General features: G+C 32.6%; 1 protein-coding gene across 1 annotated transcript; it reads left to right on the plus strand.

Moving 5' to 3' along the window:
• The first annotated feature begins 10799 nt into the window (after nt 1–10799).
• On the plus strand, nt 10800–21882 carry LOC127729648 (uncharacterized). The gene is made up of 3 exons (XM_052237500.1): nt 10800–11620; nt 17037–17118; nt 17934–21882. The coding sequence occupies exons 1-3, from the start codon at nt 10853–10855 to the stop codon at nt 18263–18265; spliced, it is 1182 nt and encodes a 393-aa protein (XP_052093460.1). The 5' UTR covers nt 10800–10852; the 3' UTR covers nt 18266–21882.
• The last annotated feature ends 69 nt before the right edge of the window (nt 21883–21951 follow it).

Here is a 21951-nt window from a genome sequence, read left to right on the forward strand (position 1 = left end):
TCTGTATCTTTTCCTTGATATTTACCCAGATGGACGACTTAAAGCTGGAATCTATGACAAACATAATGATTTCATCTTCCGAATTGTCAACTTAAAATTTCTCTGCTCCATCGTACGTTTTGTCCATATCTTAATTGATACGCTCGTGAATTTTTACACTACACTTCATTAATAGATGTATGGTCCTTAACAAATGTGCTCTATCAGAGTTATGAGGATGAAAGACTGAAAACAAAACTACGTAGGATTTTTACGGTCATCATCATAAATTGGTTGACTGTTATGATTTGTCTATGTCTAATATACCAGCGACATGTTCTCGCTATCTTGATCATTAAGTAGAATAATCAGTAATTTTACCAATTGTGACATTTTGACTGAGTGTTTATTCGTATGACGGGTGATGCATGATTAGCATGAAAGGTTTACCCTGTGGACGAACCCGGTCTCTCTCCTTTTGGTGTTAATTCGATTCCCTCCGTTTTTTTGTTTGTTAATTTGATTTGCATTCTTAATCGATTAATGAGATGAGTAATTTAATGTTGAATATATAGAAAATTACAAAGAGATAAAAATAAATTCAATTTTGTTGCATAAAAAGAGTGGCCGTGACCAACATAGATACACTTATCTTGTTTAGGTAAGAATGAATCATACTTTGTTAAAACACTATGATTCAAGTAAACGGTTTTCTGAAAAGAACATCATCAAGATGCTTGATTTGTTTTATTGGCTACATATTTGTTACGTTTAGAGGATGTGTTTTTCAACAAACAATCGACATTCCTATTAAAAACTAATTGTGCCCTTCTTCCTGTGACTGTTCCTTTATTCACATAAGACATTAAACATGAGCTTCTAAGGCAAAATGGAAAGAAATTATCCTTTAACTTCACGTTCTTCCTTATAAGTGATGTCCTCTCACCGGATAATACAAAACATGATAACTATGTTGTACGCATCTATTGCACCGAAATTGAGATAAAAGATACGACATTGAAAGATAAATTACCTTATATCTTGAAATTGACAATGAGTGACTGTTTACGACAAAAGAGATAATTTCAGCTTTCATATTTTGGAATTTTCCATTTCTATATTTTAAAGCTCCAACAGTATGTTTGTATATGTAGTATGTATCTTCCTATTGTGACTATATTTCAGAACTTACGTTTCCAATCATGATTTCCTTGAAAGAGGGTTGCTGCTCTCAAGATAGCTTTTGAGCCAAATAATAAAGTTTAAGTCATCACTTAAAATGTTTTACGGACGTAACCTTTAAGATGACCGTTATGGAAAAGTTGATGGCACAAACCTGTCTTCCTTTCCTCGATTGTGACATTACCGAATGATAGAATGAAATGCTGTACTGAGGTGCACATTTTCGCTACATTTTCTTGAAAAAATAAAGTTATTAAATACTGTCAAAGTAACCCTCTCGCTTTCGTTGATTTGCAAAAACCATGGTATACCTTGTTGAAGAATTGCCAAGACAAGAAGGGCATTCCATTGTGAGGAATATTAAACTATCTTTTTTTGAAGTACTAGTTATGCATTTCGACAATATCTCTCCAAAGTTATGTTAACGTATAATACCGATTCAAGTTTACGAGCCATTTGTTCCTCGATCAACTGTAATCATTTACGCTCGGGATCAAAATTGTCGGGAAGCAAGTAAAATTTTGTGAGATTATCACACAAAAGAACCTTTATAGATTAGATCTTTAACGGGCAACTTTGAGGGATTAGCAACCGTATTTTTGGAGCATTATACTTCAGCAAAGATTTTCAGTCAATTCGTATCATTCAAATCAAGCAAATACCGAAGCACTCGCTACAAGGTAGATATAATCCTAGCAAGCTGACGTAGTTATGTGAACTCACAATACAAATAATCGAAGTGAAAATGGAAATCCTAAATATTGAACACTGGAAAGGTGAAATAACTAACATATAGATCGATAAATGGTAACCGAAACATAGCAATGCAATTTTAAATGAATTTGTTATACTGCTATTATCACTGAAAATGTCAAAGGAAAACAATTCTGATTTACATGCTCATATAAAGACTGAGATACTGTTGAATGAATTTAAACAGACCTGATTCTGTTGTTTGATCCAACATCTGTGATTGTTGTGATTTGTCTACAGGAGAATTATTATGTCTTGGTTCTACAAACATAGCTATCAATGATAGATGTGAGGCATTGAATGGGAAAATTTTTGCCACTGTTTCAGTTGTAATAGTTGCGCTTGTAGTTTGTTCTTTTGTCATTTTTTCTGTTGAAGTAGTGGTTGTATCTTCAGCTGTTGTTGATTCCAATGTAGAAGTTGGTGGATAAAAGAACTTATAAACCGCATGAAAACCCCCTTCTTGTACTCTGTCGTCAGATATAAACGTCACGAATAACACATTTAGTGATGACCTATATGCATGTATTCTTTTTTTTCCACAAAGTGATGCTAGCCTAGAAGAATTCTTTGTTGAACCGTCAAAAACCTCTACGCGATCATATGCAGAAGTACAGTTCTTTTTATATGCTCTTCTAATTCTATAGACGTGAAACTGAGATATATTGTACATCCATTAGGAGCTCTTATAGTCCATTCACATAATGATAATGATGGATATTGATATGGCCATCTAGGAGATGCAAATTCGCCATTATCGTCTGTTAGTACAGCACCACATGCCCAATCTATAAAAAAATATCTAAAAACGATTCTTTCTTCTTTTTTTAATTTAAACATTATTTAACTTTCGATAATATCGTATTTGTGAAATGTGCAAGTTTTGCACACATTTATTATTCATATATTAATATAATTTGTCAGAAAACTAAGATGAATTTAAAGCTTTTAGTTAAATGATTGATGGGCCTCGATGACCGAGTGGTCTTACTAATTCAACTAGTCCACTAGCCTGTCAGCACGGATGTTGTGAGTGCGAGCCCCGCACTTGGGATGTGAGTTCAACTCTAATCTTAACTAACTAGGATTGGTTGTTTTCCTGTCGAAGGTCGTTGATTCTCTCCGAGCACTCCGGCTTCCTCGACCAAAAAAAACTGGTCGCCACAAAATAGTCAATAGTGCTTAAAGTGGCATGAAACACCCAAAACCAATCAATCAAATGATTGAAGGATCCGTGGTGTAAAAAAAGCTTACAGAAAACCCGTATAAGTAAAGCATGTAAAGATAAGCTAAGATACTGATAAAGAATACTTGTACTTACCCTCCTGATAAAACAATTTAAAGCCAGGAGCATCAAATTTGGAATTGCTTTTGAAAGTGAGGCTGATACTATACGTTTTACTGGTATACGTGTCTACATCGTGTTGTACACAAAGGGTGTCGTTCTGGTGTTGGTACTCCTCTGTTATGATTAATCTATCATTTACCAAATCACATGGAAATTCTGTATACTGTATACTTTCCGAGGTTAAATTGGATGATGGTAAGTCGTATGACCTATAAAATATAGTATGGCATACTCTATTATTTTACAAATAGTAATACCTTATACCGACTCTTGCTAGTCTTGTGACATCTCTTTACATCCATATGCATGTATTTATACATCCTTTCAAATAGTTTGATTGTAGCGTTCTTGAAGCATAACATTGGAAGCATAACATTTATAAGACGTTATTTCTAGTTTGTTTAAGACAATCCTCATTGAAATAAATGAGCGATTGACTTTTAATTTTAGAGTTAAGGTAGAGGATTGCACCAGATTCTTTAGTGTACAAAACCTTTCCATGATATATCAGACATTTCAGTTCTACTTAACATTAAACATTTATCCCATATATTCCCAATAAGACAATTGATGCATTATGAACTCTTCTCACAAATTATGTCATTCATAGTGCGAAAACAACAAAAAAGGAGAATCACGGGGACATCATTCGGGCATTGTAGAAAATAAGTTGGTAAGATTTATAAAAATAATCAATATGTTAGGATATTAAGGTTATAGCAGACTATAGTTAAGAAATCATATTATATTTTTTTTTATATTTGTGACTTATAAGGTAAGCTAAGTATACATGTATTGCTGGGATGTCTTATGTTCTGTAGAATATGAAACTGTATATCAGTTTTCATATCAAATAGTATTTTATGGCAATTCAATAAAAAATATAAACGAACAAAGTACATCTCCGTGTTGATAGTTGACAAATTGATGAAAATAGTTACTAATTACGAAGTTAGAACTTGAACTGTAAAACGAATTACTGGAGAATTTCAATTATTTATCATCTTGATGATGGTTTGTTATATTATTATTTTACACCATGACTTGAAATCTTTCTATCATCATTTGCTTATACAAATTGTTTTATTTTATGTTTGGTGACATTTATCGGTTACTGTGTACTGCTTACCCTGTTGATGCGCCAGGTCTCATCGCGTTTGAAGTTCATCGAATTGCATTGTTTTCATTCCCATGTTAAATAGAAGATCAGAGTTCCAATGTCCCCCTCGTTGCACATATTTTATATATCCAAGGTAAAAGGGCAATAACTGAATAAAACGCTGTTTTTTTGTAGCGCTATCGAGGCCATTTTCCATAAATTTAGTATTTCCAAGGGCATAACTCTTTTAAAAAAAGTCGATCGTCCACAATTATAGAACTTGTCCGAGATATTGCTGATATTAACCTATAATATAAGTTTTATAAAAATCTGGCAAGAATTGTACCAGTGAGAGCGCTAACGAGGCCATTTTCCATAAATTTAATATTTCCAAAGGGGCATTACTCTTTTCAAAATAGTCGATCGGCCATAATTATATTTCTTGTCCGAGATATTGCTGATATTAACCTATAGTATAAGTTTTATAAAAATCTGGCAAGAATTGTACCTGTGAGAGCGCTAACAAGACCGGACGGACGGACACACGGACGGTCACACGGACACACGGACGGACGGACGGACGCCCGGTATTTCCATGTCCCCCGCAACGCGTTACGCGGGGGACAAACATGAATTTATGTTTTGTTGACTAACAAATGTATACATCTTTATAGTGTTATTTTCAGTTCATAATTTCAAAGAGCCAATCAGTTTCAAACAGTAGAACGTCAATAAAACCGTATCATTTGACACAGGGTCCATACCTTAAACTTTGATACTGTTATATTCCATGTACATCTCATATTATGTGGATATTTCCTTGGCCGGTTCGGACTAGCTCTATTTCCGGTTGATGTTGTTAATATTTCTCCGCAGTCTGAAAGAACAGAAATGCCAAAAATATAAGTAGCATAGAATATTTCGAAATATTTGTTACATATTTAATGTACCTTTAAACGTATTTTTTAATCATACTGTTAGTAAATGTATTAGATATGATTACATCTAACGGGAAATTCACGTCTACAGCCGCTACAAAATATTCATTTTCTTTTTTCAAAATCTTTCTACAATAAATAAAAAAAAAACATTATCAATCTGGCGCGTTCGAAGAGATTTTCTATATTTACCTTCATCAGCAAAGTGACGCTACAAAAATAGAGCAAATGATGTAAAAACTTTAGGAGCCATGTATCCAGAAGGCATATGAAAAGAACAGACAAAACAATCTAACATCAGACCTGCCTAAGAAATTTAGAAACTTTTTTTAGGAAGTTTCTTAACCATTAAAAAATTATCAACGGTAAATTTATGAAATATACGTTATGAGTGGGGATTAGTGTGTATGCATTCATCTATATTGTTTTGAGTTGTGTGGGTATTGACTGCAGCTGTTGAGATATGCGTTAGCGTTTTTATCTTTTTTTAAATTTACGGCTTGTGTCGGTTCTTTAATTTCATAGATCTATTGTAGTTTTATTTGTCCGTTATACCAAGTCGTTATATTTTTTTGGTCTTTATAATCGAGCTATTTCTTTGGATTCATTCTTAGCTTCTGCGTGATTTGTAAAACCAGTTTCACTATGACCAGTAACCTTGATAATATTATTATCAATAACAATCATTCTTACCTAAGTAAGGTTTCATTTCTAAATGGTGTACCTGTGCATGACCATGTGTAGTTAAAATACCTACATCACTTCCTTGGTAATGCTGAAGTGAGGCGCATTTCTATGCATGTTTTTATGCGACACATATAATAATCAAGTGGGCAAAGAGGGAAAGGGGGGAGGGTGAGGGGATGTGTGTGTGTCATCCGATTTTTGCATTTTATGTTGAAATTGTCATTTTTACACTTGTATCGTCATTTCATTTTTTTTTATTCTACATATCAATGTAGCATTGGTGGAATAGGGCGGGTAATTTTTGAACTTTATGTAAAAATAGACAATACAGGATATGGTGTATCAATTCATGCACATAAAAACAATAACATATGAACAGAGCATTTTTTGCTTTTCTCCATCTCAAAATCACAGTGAGGACAAAAAAAGACAAGAATACAAAAAATTACCATAGCACAATAACACAATGGTGGGATGTATAAATACCGAACCACGCCAAAAGGATATTACCAAAAATGGACTAAAAATATACAAAGACAAATAAAAGGAACACTTATAACACGCAATTAAGATGATAAACAACGTTAGTACCTAGAATCTATACTTCAAGACAATCATGTATTATTTGTGAAGTTGGTACGGAATATTTATCAACGATGTCTTGGTATCTTCCGATGAACTTTATTTTTAGAAAAAGGACGAGACGTTCTTTGACTTTCTGCTCAGACACTGGTGACGTTTTATAAAGTCTGAGTAGCAGCTGCAAGCCCTTGAATACCGAATGAATTGGGAAATGTACATCCCATATGCAGATGAAGTTGGTAAATTGCTGCTAAGGTGTCAGAAATTTATAATTTCAAAATAAAAATCGTCTCGTTTTTCATATATTCTGGTACTAAGATGACCGCTTATGTCAAATTCGAGGTATAAGTATAAAATTGAGACGGAGGAAACCGTGTCTGTTGTTTCTTTAATTTATAGTTCTAGAGGATATATTAATGGAACCCAATCAGAAAAGTTTCGATTCTTAATGGAAAGAACATCATCAATATGTCTAATGTGAAATTAATTGAACGGGCTTATTTGATCTTCTTGTTTTTGACAAGTGTCTGATGGAACTCCGACTCATATGAAAACAAGAAGAGGTCAACAAGGAGAAGCGCACAAAGAGTGAATTATTGTCCAATTGAAAAGCAAATTAATTTGCTGTTACAAACTCAATGGAAATTTTCAGATTAGCCTGATAAAATGCTACTGAGTTAAGGACAACAACATACTGGAAAACAAATACAGTGTTATTAACTTTTTTATATCTGAACAATGAGATATGTATGAGGGTCTGGGTGGGGTTTCCAGAATACAGAATAGGTGGCAAAAAATAATAAATATAAAAATGAGCAAAAAAAAAAAGAAAAAAAGAATAGAGAATAATGGGGCGCAAAAGTATAAAGAATAACCGTGGAAAATAAAAGAATAAGGTCATATGATACTGATAACAGAAATGAACAGTGTACAGAATACAGAAATCATATAATTACAGATATACAGATAAATTTGATAGCAAAATAACTTTCACCCGAATTTTACAGAATAAACGTTATTTGTTAGGATAAAGAATAATGCCCCAAAATTAAAGAATACAGAAAAGAAGAATACTCCATCCAGACCTTCATGTATGACCATATAGAGTACCCTGACTTGTATATTCTTATTGTGCTACGAATAGAGTAAAAATAAGAATTGTTTCGTGTTGTAATGGCCGTCGATGGACAACCGAACATTTAAGGTAAATTCTTCTTATTTTATTACCAGAATACATTCGGATGTCGGTTAAAGTTTCATCTTTCAACTGAATACCTACACTTCACAAAAAATCTAATAAAGAACGATTTCTAGCCAGGTCGTCTAGAGGTCGACTACTCATCTTTCTAAAGTTCTTACCACCATTGGTTTTACAGTAAAATATGGCATTCAGGATTATTATGATGAGGTTTATTCATATGTCTTGTCAATCAGGTATGGATTCTTAATACTCCAAAATCGTCAACTGCAATCTTTACAATTTTGCACTTATATCAAAACCTTTGCTTTTTCTACGCTTAACACTACAATTACCTATTCTCAATTAAAAGATCGACTACATTGTCCCAATTAAGAGAGCATTATCTTCAACAAATTGGAAACATAGATACAAATGTCTTGTTTAAGGTCATGAAAAATCTTACTTTGTGAAGAACCCCATAATGACATAATAACAGTCGGTATTCCAACGGTTACTTATTGGGCACACCTACTGGAGGATTTATTTTTGTATTCATATTAAGCAGAACCCATACAGATCCTTACAAATAATCTTTTATGTCACTGTTAGATACATTGGTGATGTTGTTCTGTCACTAAATAACCCAAATTTCAATGAGTGCTTACATCTGATATTTCCCAACGAACTTGAGATTAAGGATACTACCAAAGGTAGAAGGTCTTATTCATATCTTTATTCTTTTCCCGATATCGACAATGATTGACGACTTCATAGAATTTGAGTCTATGAAATACGTGATGATTTCAACTTTCCGATTGTCAACATCCCATTTCTCAGCAGTATTATATATTCTCTGCTCCATCGTATGGCATTTACATTTCTTAAGTTACGCTCGTACATGTTCACATTATACGGACATCATTAATAGGAGTGTGCTCGTACAGAGTTAGATTGATATACATTTATTATGAAGCGGAAAGTTATCGACGATGTGATCATGCATTTACTGCCCAATATAAACACCCACGATGGTTAGACTTGATATCTAGCCATGGTTTGTGTTTTGAAGAGTCATAATTGTCTGATGACTTTTGAGGTGGGATGTGTGAGGAAATTTCTCCCCTTGAGTAGTATATTCTTAACCAGACGTTATCGGCTGAGCTAGGGAAGGACTTCTTCAACGCTGACGGTTAGAGTGCAAATTTCGGACATACATTTCTATGAAGCTGACATCATTTGATTGTCAACATATTTATTACGTTTAGTGGACATGTTTTTCAACAAATAATCCGCCTTCCTATGGGAAACAGTTGGGTTCCTCTACTTGGCCTCTTGTTACTTTATTCATTTGAAACAGACTACTTACCGATGCTTCGCAGGAAGAATGAAACGAAGCTAGCATTATCATTTAAATTCACGTTCGCCATATAGATGATATCCTCCCGCTAATTAACTCAAAGTTTGATGACTATGTGAACTAATCTATCCCAGTGAACTTGAAAATAAGGATACCAAAGATACCGATAAGTCTGCCTCATAACTTATACTAACTTACATCTAAACATTGCCAATGAGGATCGGTTGACAAAAAACCTTTACAACAACAGAGATGATTTTAGTTTTTCAATTCACCTTCCATGCTCATATCTATATAACAACATTACAGTAGAGCTAACATTGAGTATATCCCCCAGTTGACACAATATTCCAGAGATTGAGTTTCCTATCATGATTTTCGTGTTAGGTGGATTGCAAACTATTGAACCAAAAGTTCCAAGTCGTAAAGGTGAAATCATTCTTCGATGTAATGTAGTTTCTTATTTTGTTGTAGTTCTGAAAGATAAAGGATTTCAGTAAGTTACTTGTGCCGATTTTGGTTCGGAGAATGAGCTATGTGTTTCTATGAAGGAAGTTATAATTTATCGGAAAAATAACTATATGGTCTGAATACTCATTTGGTCCAGCCCTTGAATAACTAAACGGGTATATAACCATATGATCCAAACACTCATATGGTCTGGAACATATATATTAAATACAATAAACCGGTGTCATAAAACGGACAAGTAGAACAAAACTCACCTGCCACTTTCTACCTATAATCTTAATCACTACACTCTATTTAAAAACTTTCAATCAGCTTTAATAATTGCTATAAATATATTCTCCTGTTAATACGTCGACCCGTTTTTAACGTGCTAGTTCACAGGTCATATTACGCAGGAAGACATGTCATCCTACAATGAATGTGCCACATCCTTACCAGAGAAGCAGCATTCACTTTTTTTTTAAAGTTTTTGGCTCAACCCGGACGGGGATCGAACCCAAGACTTCCACACTCCATCTCAGCATGACACCATGATACTTCCAACGCGATAAATCATAAAAGTCCTTTGTTGGATCAACACTAAACCCCTACTCTTTTACATTATCGAATCCTCAGGCAGACTACGAGAAACTTTAACAACAAACTGTAAAGTTTGACATGGTAGATGGAAATGTGATTTCAGTTTTTCATCCAACCCCCAGCTGACTATACTATATGGGGTTTTCTCATTTTTGAAGGTCGTACGGTGACTTTTAGTTGCTTGCATCCATTTCATTTCAACCCTAGTTCATTGGCAATCATACCACATTTCCTTATTATTATATCATTCAAGCTTTTCAAATTTAAACGAGTTAAATTCCTCCAAACGGACCGGCTTATTTTTTTTTAAAGTCATCGCCAATTGCACCCATGAGGATCTAAGAAGAGCAATCGATTTTTCATGTTTTACCTTGCAGTCTACTACAAATTTGGTATGCTCTTTTCTTCTATCAACTAACAGTCTTGACCCTTGCAAACCCTCCCATTTAGAGTGTTAAAGATTTTTGAGTGTTTACATTGTACTTAAAATTGATGTTCATAAATAACATTAGGTTTTCCAAAATAAAGAAAACTGGTATTTTTCTATATATTAAAATAGAAAGTACTTTTGTTATTGTAGATTATGTAATTTTGCGTTATAAATCATATTGTATCATGACAAAGCATATATGTTATATCTTCTGTATGTGACAAAATAATCCTACAACATTGTACAAAAAACACTTATTATTAAAAAATGGCAAATGCGACTGAAGCAAACTGCCCCAAACCTGAAGACGGAGAAATGAGTGCAAACGATATTGAATCTATTGAAGGATTGTCAAGCGATACTCATGATGATGGGGCAGAAATTTTTGATAGCCGCCAGGATGACAATGCCAAAGAAAATGGCGACGGGCAGCCTGAAAATGGTGATACTGGTGTTAACACTAGAATAAAGTTCTTTAATTCCATATCCGTGCAACCTAAAAAAGAATTCGAGCCTCCTCAGGACCAATCCGGACAATCTCAAGATCAAACCGAGCCGCCTCAGGAACAATCCGGACAATCTCAAGATCAATCCGAGCCGCCTCAGAAACAATCCGGGCAATCTCAGGATCAATTCGAGCTGCCTCAGGAACAATCCGGGCCATCTCCAGATCAATCACAGCCGCCTCAGGAACAAACCGGGAAATCTCAAGATCAATCCGAGCCGCCTCTGGAACAATCCGGGAAATCTCAAGATCAATCAGAGCCGCCTCAGGAACAAACCGGGCAATCTCAAGATCAATCAGAGCCGCCTCTGGAACAATACGGGCAATCTCCGGAAAATTTACCGTTAATCAACATATCACAAAACAACGAGGAACAAGAAACCGTAGAAATAGAGACACATAATGATGTACGATATACAAAACTGTGCAATTCTATGAGGACAATGAGGATAATAAATATCATTTTGATCGTGATAATATTTATTTTAACTGCAGCTATGATCGCCGTAATTGTGCATTTTACATCAAAGGTAGGACACAGTTTATTTTAATCATGTCTCTGTCTGTCTCTGTTCTGTTTCTCTCTTTAATTGTTAACACATTAATGTAAAAGTTTAAACTGAAATACAGGAATACTCTTTTTAAATTAACTTGTCAAATGTATTAATTTTATATGTCGTGTTTACGACGCTAAAAAGAGAATAAAGGAAAACATCTTGAATGTCTGTTTTCGTTTTCATCTGAAGAAATTCATATCAATGCCATTGCAAGCAATTATATATTACCATGTATATTAACCTTTCCAACTTTCAAAATATTTACACAGTGAAGAAATTTAAATGACCCACATATTTACGACTATTGTCGTTTTTTGTTTGTTCGAGATTCAATGAAAATTAGATTTCCTAAAAATTATGCATTTTTAAAAATCTTAGCGACCCATTTATTATTGATAGGAATTTAAATTTATATTTATATATCTATCAAAGGTAAACAAAAAACTATTCTAACCTCTCCGGTTATTTTCAGATAATTACATTAGATAGAAGCGGAATTTTGATTGGCTGAGACATTCCAGAAGTTAAATTTAATTTCCGCATTGAATGCAATCGGCCATAGACTACAATTAAGTTCTCCGATTTGTTCTTTTACATTACGTTTTGTCATACTAACAATATCCCACCAGTGGATTCTGCAATTTTTTTTTAGTATGTGCAATGTTCCGTACAAGTCCAAAAATACATCCAAAATTTAGAAAAATGACACTGACCTACTTGACAAATTAAGCAAATACACATCCCTACTGATATGAACAAGTCAAGAGATGTTCTGTAAATATTACCTTTTTGCAGCTGGCCAAATCACTCCTTACATCCACTGAACAATTAAAATTACACATCCAAAAATTTATTTCAACTCTCTTCTTTCATTTCCACCCCATAACATCTTAGAAATTAATGAGAAAGAAAAGAAAATTTAAGAAAAATTACAATATAATTAAAAGGAAGACTGGATTTAACACGTGATTTCATGGTTCTAGCATAACAAATGTAAATGAATAGGATTGTTAAAGCGTTGTAAGTGCATACATTTTTAGTGTGCTTCGGTCACCGCTTTTACATTCCAATAAAATGACAAAAAGAAGCATTCAATTCCTAAGTACTTTCATGTATTGTAAGACTTTATTTAACGGTACACTTCCAATTACATACATGCGTTCATCTATTCACTATATATTTAGAATTTTGAACTTTGACGATCATGACACTCTCTAATAAACACTTGAATTGCACATTTATTGACAGAAAATTTTATTTCAAGGGTTCAAAATACTGGTATGCTTGGATTGATAAAATGATTTTTAACTATTATTTCTGGCAAGCCGTTTTCATATTTATTCTAACTTCAAGATATCTAATATAATATATAAGAAATCTCATATAATGTATAAGAAATCTCATATAATATATAAGATATTTCATATAATATAAATGATATCTCATATAATGTATAAGATATCTAATATAATTTAGTTTTTTTTAAGATATCTTATAAAGTATATAAGATATCCTATAAAGTTTATAAGATATTTTCTAAAGTTATAATATATCTTATAAAAAATTTAAAAGACCACGTTTAATAATTTCATGCGTCCGAAGCGCTTTTCTGGATTTACCTTCATCAGGAACGCTCAAAGCCAAATATTTGAAATCCGAGGATGTATAAATACCGAAACCGTTGAAGAGCTATATGACAAAAATACCTAAAATAAATAGCCAAATTCATCTAAAGTCAACCTTCCCTGAGGTAAGTTTATAAGATATCTTATTGATATTTTTTTAAATTAGATATCTTATATACTTTGTAAGATATATCATATATTTTATAAGATTTGTTATATAAAAATCGAAATCAAAGCAAGTGATGACACCACTTGAATTTACCATCAGCAAATACATCTTATGCTTCTAAACAGAAAAATAATCTCAAAATCATCAATTATAATCAGCTTTTCAATATCCTTATTTTAAACAAAGTTGTCAATACTACCAGGTTTTGTAGTTTTTGGAAATTCTTTTTAGTTTTTTGTCTACAACACCCTTTATAGATATACAGTCTTCTAAATGGAGCAATACTCCAATTTATTATATAAATTATTGTATGTTAGGCACTATAATTTGATACAGACTAAGATATCTTACGTCACAGTACAGGTTTCTGATAGATTGTTGGTTGCTTAACGTCTAGTGGCAAATATTGTATGTTCACGAAGGTACAAATTAACAATACATGCAATAAGTAGGTCCTATAATAATACTCGACTGGGATGAAGGGAGAACAATTTGGAACTGGCTTGAAAAATAGATAGGAACTGACATTTTGCCTTGCCCCCTCAAAAAGTTGTTGCAGGGCTTCTTTGCGTGCAGGGTGGCACTCTTTCTACTCACGAGGCATCAGACCGAACGTGGCCGCAAATTTATATTTTCTGCAAAACCAAACGGACACCCAACTTTGACAAGGGTTTTACTGGTGGTCGGAAGAAGGGCAATTGTCACTATATTCACCAGTCAAACTTTGGCTCTCCTTATTCTAGTTACCTTTCATCTGCTTTCACAGAACAATCAACAAGAACTAAACGTTTCTTTGTCAATCTTCCAAAAGAAAAGAGTTCCTCATTTTAAACAAACAGAAAATAGTAAAAAATATTTATTCATTGCAAATAGAAAAAAGAGGCTCTAAAGAGCCTGTGTCGCTCACCTTGGTCTCTGTGTATATTCAACAAAGGCCACTCTCCAACATTGTAGACGAGAATAGAGTTCATGACAAAAACCTCTGTTTTGTTGATCTTGTATTGCTGATCATTTATTTTGTTTAGTTTCTCTCTATCTTCCTTTAAGTTTTTGCTCAAAACACAAAAGAGGGTAAAAAAAATCCTTATTCAAGTTGCTGGGCAATTATTTCTATAAAGAGTGACTGTCTACTACCTATATCAGCGAAATTTAACGTGTTAGTAGATCTTGCCTTGCTGATCATTTTTTGTGATTTAAAGTGTCTATTCATTTATTATAATTTTTATCATCTAAGGCAAAACCCCCCAAAAATGATAAAAATCATCATTAAAGGATCATAATTCCAAGGAGACGTCAGACGATTTCCTCTATATTGTCTTAATTGTAGATCTTGTTTTGCTGATTATTTTTGCTTATTTAAGTTTCTATCTATCTATTATAGTGTTTAAGATATAAGCGCAAATAATTGGAAAAATCATCATCAAAGGGCGATTACTCTAATAAGGAGTCGGCTGACGATTTCGCAATGTGGACTTATTTGTAGAACTTATCTTGCTGATCATTTTTGCAATTTAATGTTTCTGTATCGATTTAAGTTTTCAAGATAATAGGCAAAAATGAAAAATAAATGGTAAAATTTGTCATTTAAGGGCAATTACTCTTATAAGAAGTCATCTGACAATTTTGACGTATTTGGATAATTGGTAGAGCTCAACATTCAGAACATTTTTGCCCTTGTCAGATTTTCTCTATTGATAACAGTTTTCAAAATAATAGACAAAACGTGCATTTTAACCCCATGTTCTATTTTTAGCCATGGCGGCCATGTTGATAAACAGGCGGGTTCATTGGACACATTTTTAAAACTAGATACCCCAAAAATGATTGTGGCCAAGTTTGGTTAAATTTGGCCCAGTAGTTTCAGAGGAGAATATTTTTGTAAAAGGTTAACGGACGACGACGGACGACGGACGCCAAGTGAAGAGAAAAGCTCACTTGGCCCATTGGGCCAGGTGAGCAAAAAATGGTAATACTACCAGTCATTTAAATTGGAAGACTAAGCTTCCCTGTACACATTATAATTGCTATTTGTATGACCACACTTAATTTTTATTAGACACTATTCCTTGAATGCCAACATATTTTTTTCAGCAGACCAAAGGATGTAGGCATTCAAGGAATAAACTATCACGCTATTTTCCGCAATACAGACATATAAAAAATAAAAACAAATGTTGAACGAGGTTCAATGTGCGGACGACCCTTGAAAATATACATGTACCACAACCTTTCTCTCTGATGTTTTTACTACAATACTTACGTATCAATTAAATTTGTCTATGCCTGTCAATACAGACCATGATTAAGTATTATTTATGATACGAATTTCACACCACGATGATATTCAAAACAAGTTCAACAATGAGCATTGAACCGTTAATGTGTGCATAACTTCAATATGATAAACTATTCGGATCGGTCTTTTGAATGAACATTTTTTACTTTACTCAAAGAGGTTTTATAACAACCTTGGTTTACTGTTCACATAGTTGCACTTTTAAAACTTAAATACTACTTTGTTGAAAGTTTTTACGTATCAAACGGTTATAATTAGGAATACAGCTTTTGATTTAAAAATATAAGTTAACAAAAAAAACATACAAAAATATCATAATGATTCAGAACATATAACTATCATTCGAATACGCACTTTTGTGTTTTCGTAATGACATAATGTATATTTGTTTATCTTTTGTATTGGGAGAGGACGTCTCTAATGTTGTTATATGTTTTGTCCAATCTTTTTTTTGCTACTCTTGCAAATGAAATATATTAAAACGAAAATAACATGAATAAGACGTACACTCCAAATCTGCTTTTGGTTTAAACAAAAAGGATATTAATAGTAATTACCTTTGGAAATTTAAGATATGATATATAATAGAGAATTTCCATTTAAATCAAATCAAATACATGAATCAGAACGTTGCTACTAACAGATTCTTATAGTAAACAAGGGACCACAATTATGTTATTTTCATAATGACTGAAAGCACAAAAAGTAAAGAAAAAGGACAGAATTCCACAGGAGATGGAAACGTTGCTAAAAACCTCATATCCGATGAAAGTGAAAAGACGGAAGCATCTCATAACGAAAGTAGACTGATTGCTCATTGCAAAGATCGTCCACGATGCTTTTATATTATTGTATCCCTATCTATACCACTGATAATATTTATATGTATAAACATTTACTGCATGTCTAAAGAGGTTAGCCAAATAGGTTTTAGCTATTTATTTTCTTTAAATCAGAAATATTCTCCCCTTAAGGAAATTTGTTCGACGAATTATTGCTATTTTAAAAGAACAAAATTTTATACAACAATCGATTTATAGTTTCATAAATAATATCAAAATTGAATAGGGAACACTGTAATTCAGTAGTTGTCGTGGATTCCTGTCTGTCATACTTGTTCTACGTTTTTTTGTTTTGTTATGACTCAGGCGTCTGTGCCGTTTCGTCTGATTGCTTAACATTTTGTCATACCACGTATTTTATACATTTCCTGATAGTTTTATTGAATTTTTTGAACTGAAACAAATATTCGATAATAACTTTGTCTTCAACTTAACTGCAGTATTTTTACTTTTACAGGAACAGAGTTGTATTAATGATAAAGGCTGCCAACATATACCTAGCCCACAAATGCTCAAATGCAATGGTATTAAGAACATCGGTAAGTGATGAATAAATAGTATGACGCACTAAGAGAAGTTACATACACGTTTGAAAATATTTTCAGGAAGCACAAAACGTGGTTCTGGAGCACTTTTCAACAGTTCTATGCAAAGCTCAACAAGGTCGTTCAAGATCAAATGGTAAATTTGACAAGATGTGATAGATTTATGGTATAGATTTACCAAAGGGCCTATTATTGTTCACACAAAACAAGACCATCCTAGATTATGACCAAAGGTATGTGAGGTATATGTCAATGAGACAAACACAAAAAGAAAAAACTAAACAAAATACACATAGCAGGCAAATTTTTCTACCGAGGAATCGAGACATTAGATTTATTAATTTTATTACAAATATTCAATTCAATAATAAAAACAATTAACAAAATTATGGGTTTTAAATCTTTTCATACTAAATGAATAAATCGAAAGTGAAAATAGCACAATTCCAAACTGTCCCACATGCATTTAAGTTTATTTAAAGAAGATAAATTTTACAACAATTTGGAAAGAAACAAAACACCCCAAAAATTCCAAATCTAATGACAACAGAGATATTGCACTAAGTATCTTTTTCTACTTGCTGTACTTAATCTAAGGACTTTTATACTGATCTTCATATCTTAGATGGATAATTTGTGGTTTAAATTTTAGATTCTTTTTGAAATAATGATAATTTACTCAGAGAAATGTATGTACTATGTCATTCACATTTTTATTTGATAGAACGTTTATGCATATTATAGTAGTTATTATTATAATAAAATAATTGGATGACTCATAAATAAAGATACGTATTCATTTATTGTAGATAGAGTTTTAAAAATTGAAATATGGGAAGAAAAGTTAAAAATGGTAGTGCAACTTCCGACCAATTTTCTTTTACATAAAATTAAATACGATGAGAGGGAAATTGTGATGTGTAGAAAGAAAAAAAAATATTACTACATTTCTTGTAACAAACCTTATAACGATAACTGCACGATCATTTATGAAAGTGCAAAAAACACGTCTATTACTACTATTCAGGAAGCAGGTGATCGTATGCTGACGTATGAAATACCTACCAAGTGCATTGATAAAAGAGCTGGACTTGAATGGATTCTACCGCAAAAGTGCAGGTCACCAAAACCCAAAATTTGAATTTGCAATAGTTTGAATTTAACCTAAAATATTAAAATATCTTGAAACAGTGTGGGTTTCATATCGTTTTGACAAATCAAGAATATTTAATTGCACTTTATTGTGCTTGTGTACGGTGAAGCAATAGGAGAAAAATGAATGTACTTATTTTGTGTCATTCAGGGATACCTCATATATATTTTCTTTTCTTTTTTATGATAATAATAATAACAATAATAATAATAATAATAAATTGTTTAACTTTTTATACAAATGATATTTGGGTATTGTTTCCTTCTCTGTATTTTGAATTTCATGACATTTGATTTTGAAAAAAAGAAGAGGGTTACCGACAGAATTATTTAAATCCAAAAATATTTTAAGTTACACTATCTTGTACTTAATTGTTTTGAAATGACTTTCTTTATGTATTGTTTTTTTTAGCTCACCTGGCCCAATGGGCCAAGTGAGCTTTTCTCATCACTTGGCGTCCGTCGTCCGTCGTCGTCGTCCGTCGTCCTCGTCCGTCGTCCTCGTCCGTTAACTTTTACAAACATCTTCACCCCTGAAACTAAATTTAACCAAACGTGGCCACAATCATCATTAGGGTATCTTGTTTCAAAAATGTGTCCGATGATCCCGCCTGCCAATCACTATGGCCGACATGGCTAAAAATAGAACACAGGGTCAAAATGCAGTTTTTGGCTTATATCTTTGAAACAAAAGCATTTAGAGAAAATCTGACATGGAGTAAAAATGTTTATCAGATTGAGATTTATCTGCCCTGAAATTTTTAGACGAATCAGACAACCCGTTGTTGGGTTGCTGCCCCCGAATTTGTATTTTTAAGAAAAGTTTGCAGTTTTTGGTTATTATCCTAAATATTATTATAGATAGAGATAAACTGCAAAGAGCAATAATGTTCAGCAAAGTACGATCTACAAATAAGTCAGTATTGACCAAAATTGTTAATTGACCCCTTAATGAATTATTGCCCTTTATAGTAAATTTTTCGTAAATGTTTGTAAAAGATCCACTTAGTCTATTGGGCCAAATAGAATTTAACTTAGCCAAAATTTTCAATAGGGTATCTTGATTGAACAATGCATCCAATGACCCTGTCATCCAACCAACATGGCCGCCAAGGCAAAAAATAGAACATAGGGGTTTTCTATAGAAGTCTAAGGGAAAATGGTAAAAATAACAATTTTCAAATGGTCACAACTTGAAAGCTAATTTAAATAATGATAAGGGGTCTTCGGTAACTATTAAGACTACAATGGGATGATCTGCTTTAAATTTAACTACCGGACCAAATTAAACCAAACTTAGCCTCAATCATTATTAGGGTGTCTAATACTATTAATTATGATTTTAACCTTATTTTACATGATTTCCAAAACAACAGTTGACACAGGTGAGCGACACAGACTCTTGAGAACCTCTAGTTAATGTTTGTATTCGCACTTTTGTATTTTATTGTCATTCTTTTTATCTTCAATGTTGATTGATATCGGTGCCAAATGAATACTTGCTGGTGCATCAGAACAATCCAACTCCTTTCAAAAACAAACCCTCTATCAAAGAAATCATGATAGGAAACACAAACCCTGGAATATCGTATCACCTGCTTAACATTTGTGTGTTCAAATCATTTCGATAAAAGGAGATGTGGGGTAAACGTCAATGAAACGGCAACTAGACTTTAGGGGTTCATGCGATTTCCTAACTTCTTGATTGTCATCTAACTGTTCAATATTGCAATAAATCTATCCAGACCAGGAGTCAGTTATTTTCAGAGTTGGAAAGATTTGATTTATCAGATTAAAAAAATAACGAATGTTTTATTTAATGTATATTTACATTATACGAAAGGCAACTTGTAAAACTGCTACTGCATGTAAAACTTCAACATGATAAAAATCTAAAGGATTTTTCTATCAGGAATATTTTTTTCTAAACTTCGTATAAATGACCTTGGTCTTGAAATAAAAATTTTCGTTACAAGAAAATTCATCGAGAACAAAGACTGTGTAATACCTGCAAGTCATCAAAGATGAATTTCATTTTATTTTGAATTGCAAGGTAATTGCAAGGTCAACGAAAATTTCAGACAAAATCTATATAATGATATACAATTAGATGATGAACATTTCATTCATTTCCCTGATGAACAAACATAATTTTATTTATTAAACCCAGATTCCTTTTAGACATGTTTGAATTATTGGCTTATTTTAAAAAGGTCATTAGAACTGAACTGAAATTTATCACTTACGTTTGTTTTTGCATACTGTTTTGTTTGTATTTTGTTGTTTATTGTTTGTTTAAATTTGTATTGCCACAAACATACTGTAAATGTTTAATATTGATTTGATATGCTTTGATAAAAATGAATATAATGGAGCCAATTAAAGGTTTAACTCTTTCAACAGAAATCTGTCCTTTGAATCCACATAAAATTATAATCTTAAATATAAAATATATATATTTTCTCTATTTATAGCGGTTTTGAAGATAAAAGACAAAAAATGCATTTTACCCAGCTATGTTCTCTTTTTCGCCATGTCGGCCATGTTTGTCAGCAGGCGGGGGTCATCGGACACATATTTAAACATTATATTCCATCGATAAGTATGGCCAAATTTGTTCAACTTGGCCCTGTATTTTCAGAGATGATTTTTGTAAAAGTTAACGAACGACAGACGACGACGAACGCAAAGTGAAAGCAAAAGCTCACAATGTCCCAGAAAGTCAGGTGAGCTTATAACAATAATGATAATAATAATAATTATTATTATTTTAATCTTTATTATGTTATTAGCCGTGTCATTAGGGATGATTTTCATTTTCTTTATTTTTTCCTTTTTTTTTCATTTGATTTAGAAAAAGGACAATGGTTAGTTAACGAAAGAATTATTTAAAACCCAAAATATTCTACTGTATATACTCATACTATCTCATACATCGTATTGTTTTCTTAGACGAATTAGATGTTGTAATTGCAGTTTTCTGTGATACCTTGTATTTCATTAGCATTCTTTTTATATTTCATGTTTACTTTTACTGATCGTAAATGCATACTAGTTGGTCTTCATTCATTTACAAAGCGTGTATGAAACAAGTGAATTTCTTTCAATAACAAAATATTGTTTCCCTGATTTTCATCTAGAATGTGCAGGCATGTCCACATTGGTTAATTCGTATATCTCTTTGTTATTGTCCATTCAGATATGTAATGTTGGTATTTTCTTGAGGATACCTAACATTCCTTCCAATGTTAAAATTAGGAAATATTATGCTTGGTTCTTAGCATGTGTGTGTGTTCGAATTATTTTGAAAAAAGGAGGTGTGGGGTATACGTCAATGAGACGGTACCTCGACTTTAACAAAATGTCCAGAAATTTGTAGAAGTTCAACAGTAACATACCGCCATTAACAATAGACAACTGTCTTGTTTTGTTTTATACACGATTGAAGATTTATCATAAACGCACAATCTAATAATAATAACAATAATAATAGCAAATATATGCTCTTATAATACAATTTTAGTATTTTTTTATGAACATTTTATTTTGAAAACAAACAATTGTTAACAATATTGTAACACTATAAAATACAATTTCAAAGATATATGTCGTTTTGTTATCACAAATCTTTTTTGTCGATCTTTTCACCATTCATTGAAAATTAAATTCCTTTCG

This window comes from Mytilus californianus, unplaced genomic scaffold, assembly GCF_021869535.1.
Source record: "Mytilus californianus isolate M0D057914Y unplaced genomic scaffold, xbMytCali1.0.p SCAF_2, whole genome shotgun sequence".
NCBI classification, from domain to species: Eukaryota; Metazoa; Mollusca; class Bivalvia; order Mytilida; family Mytilidae; genus Mytilus; species Mytilus californianus.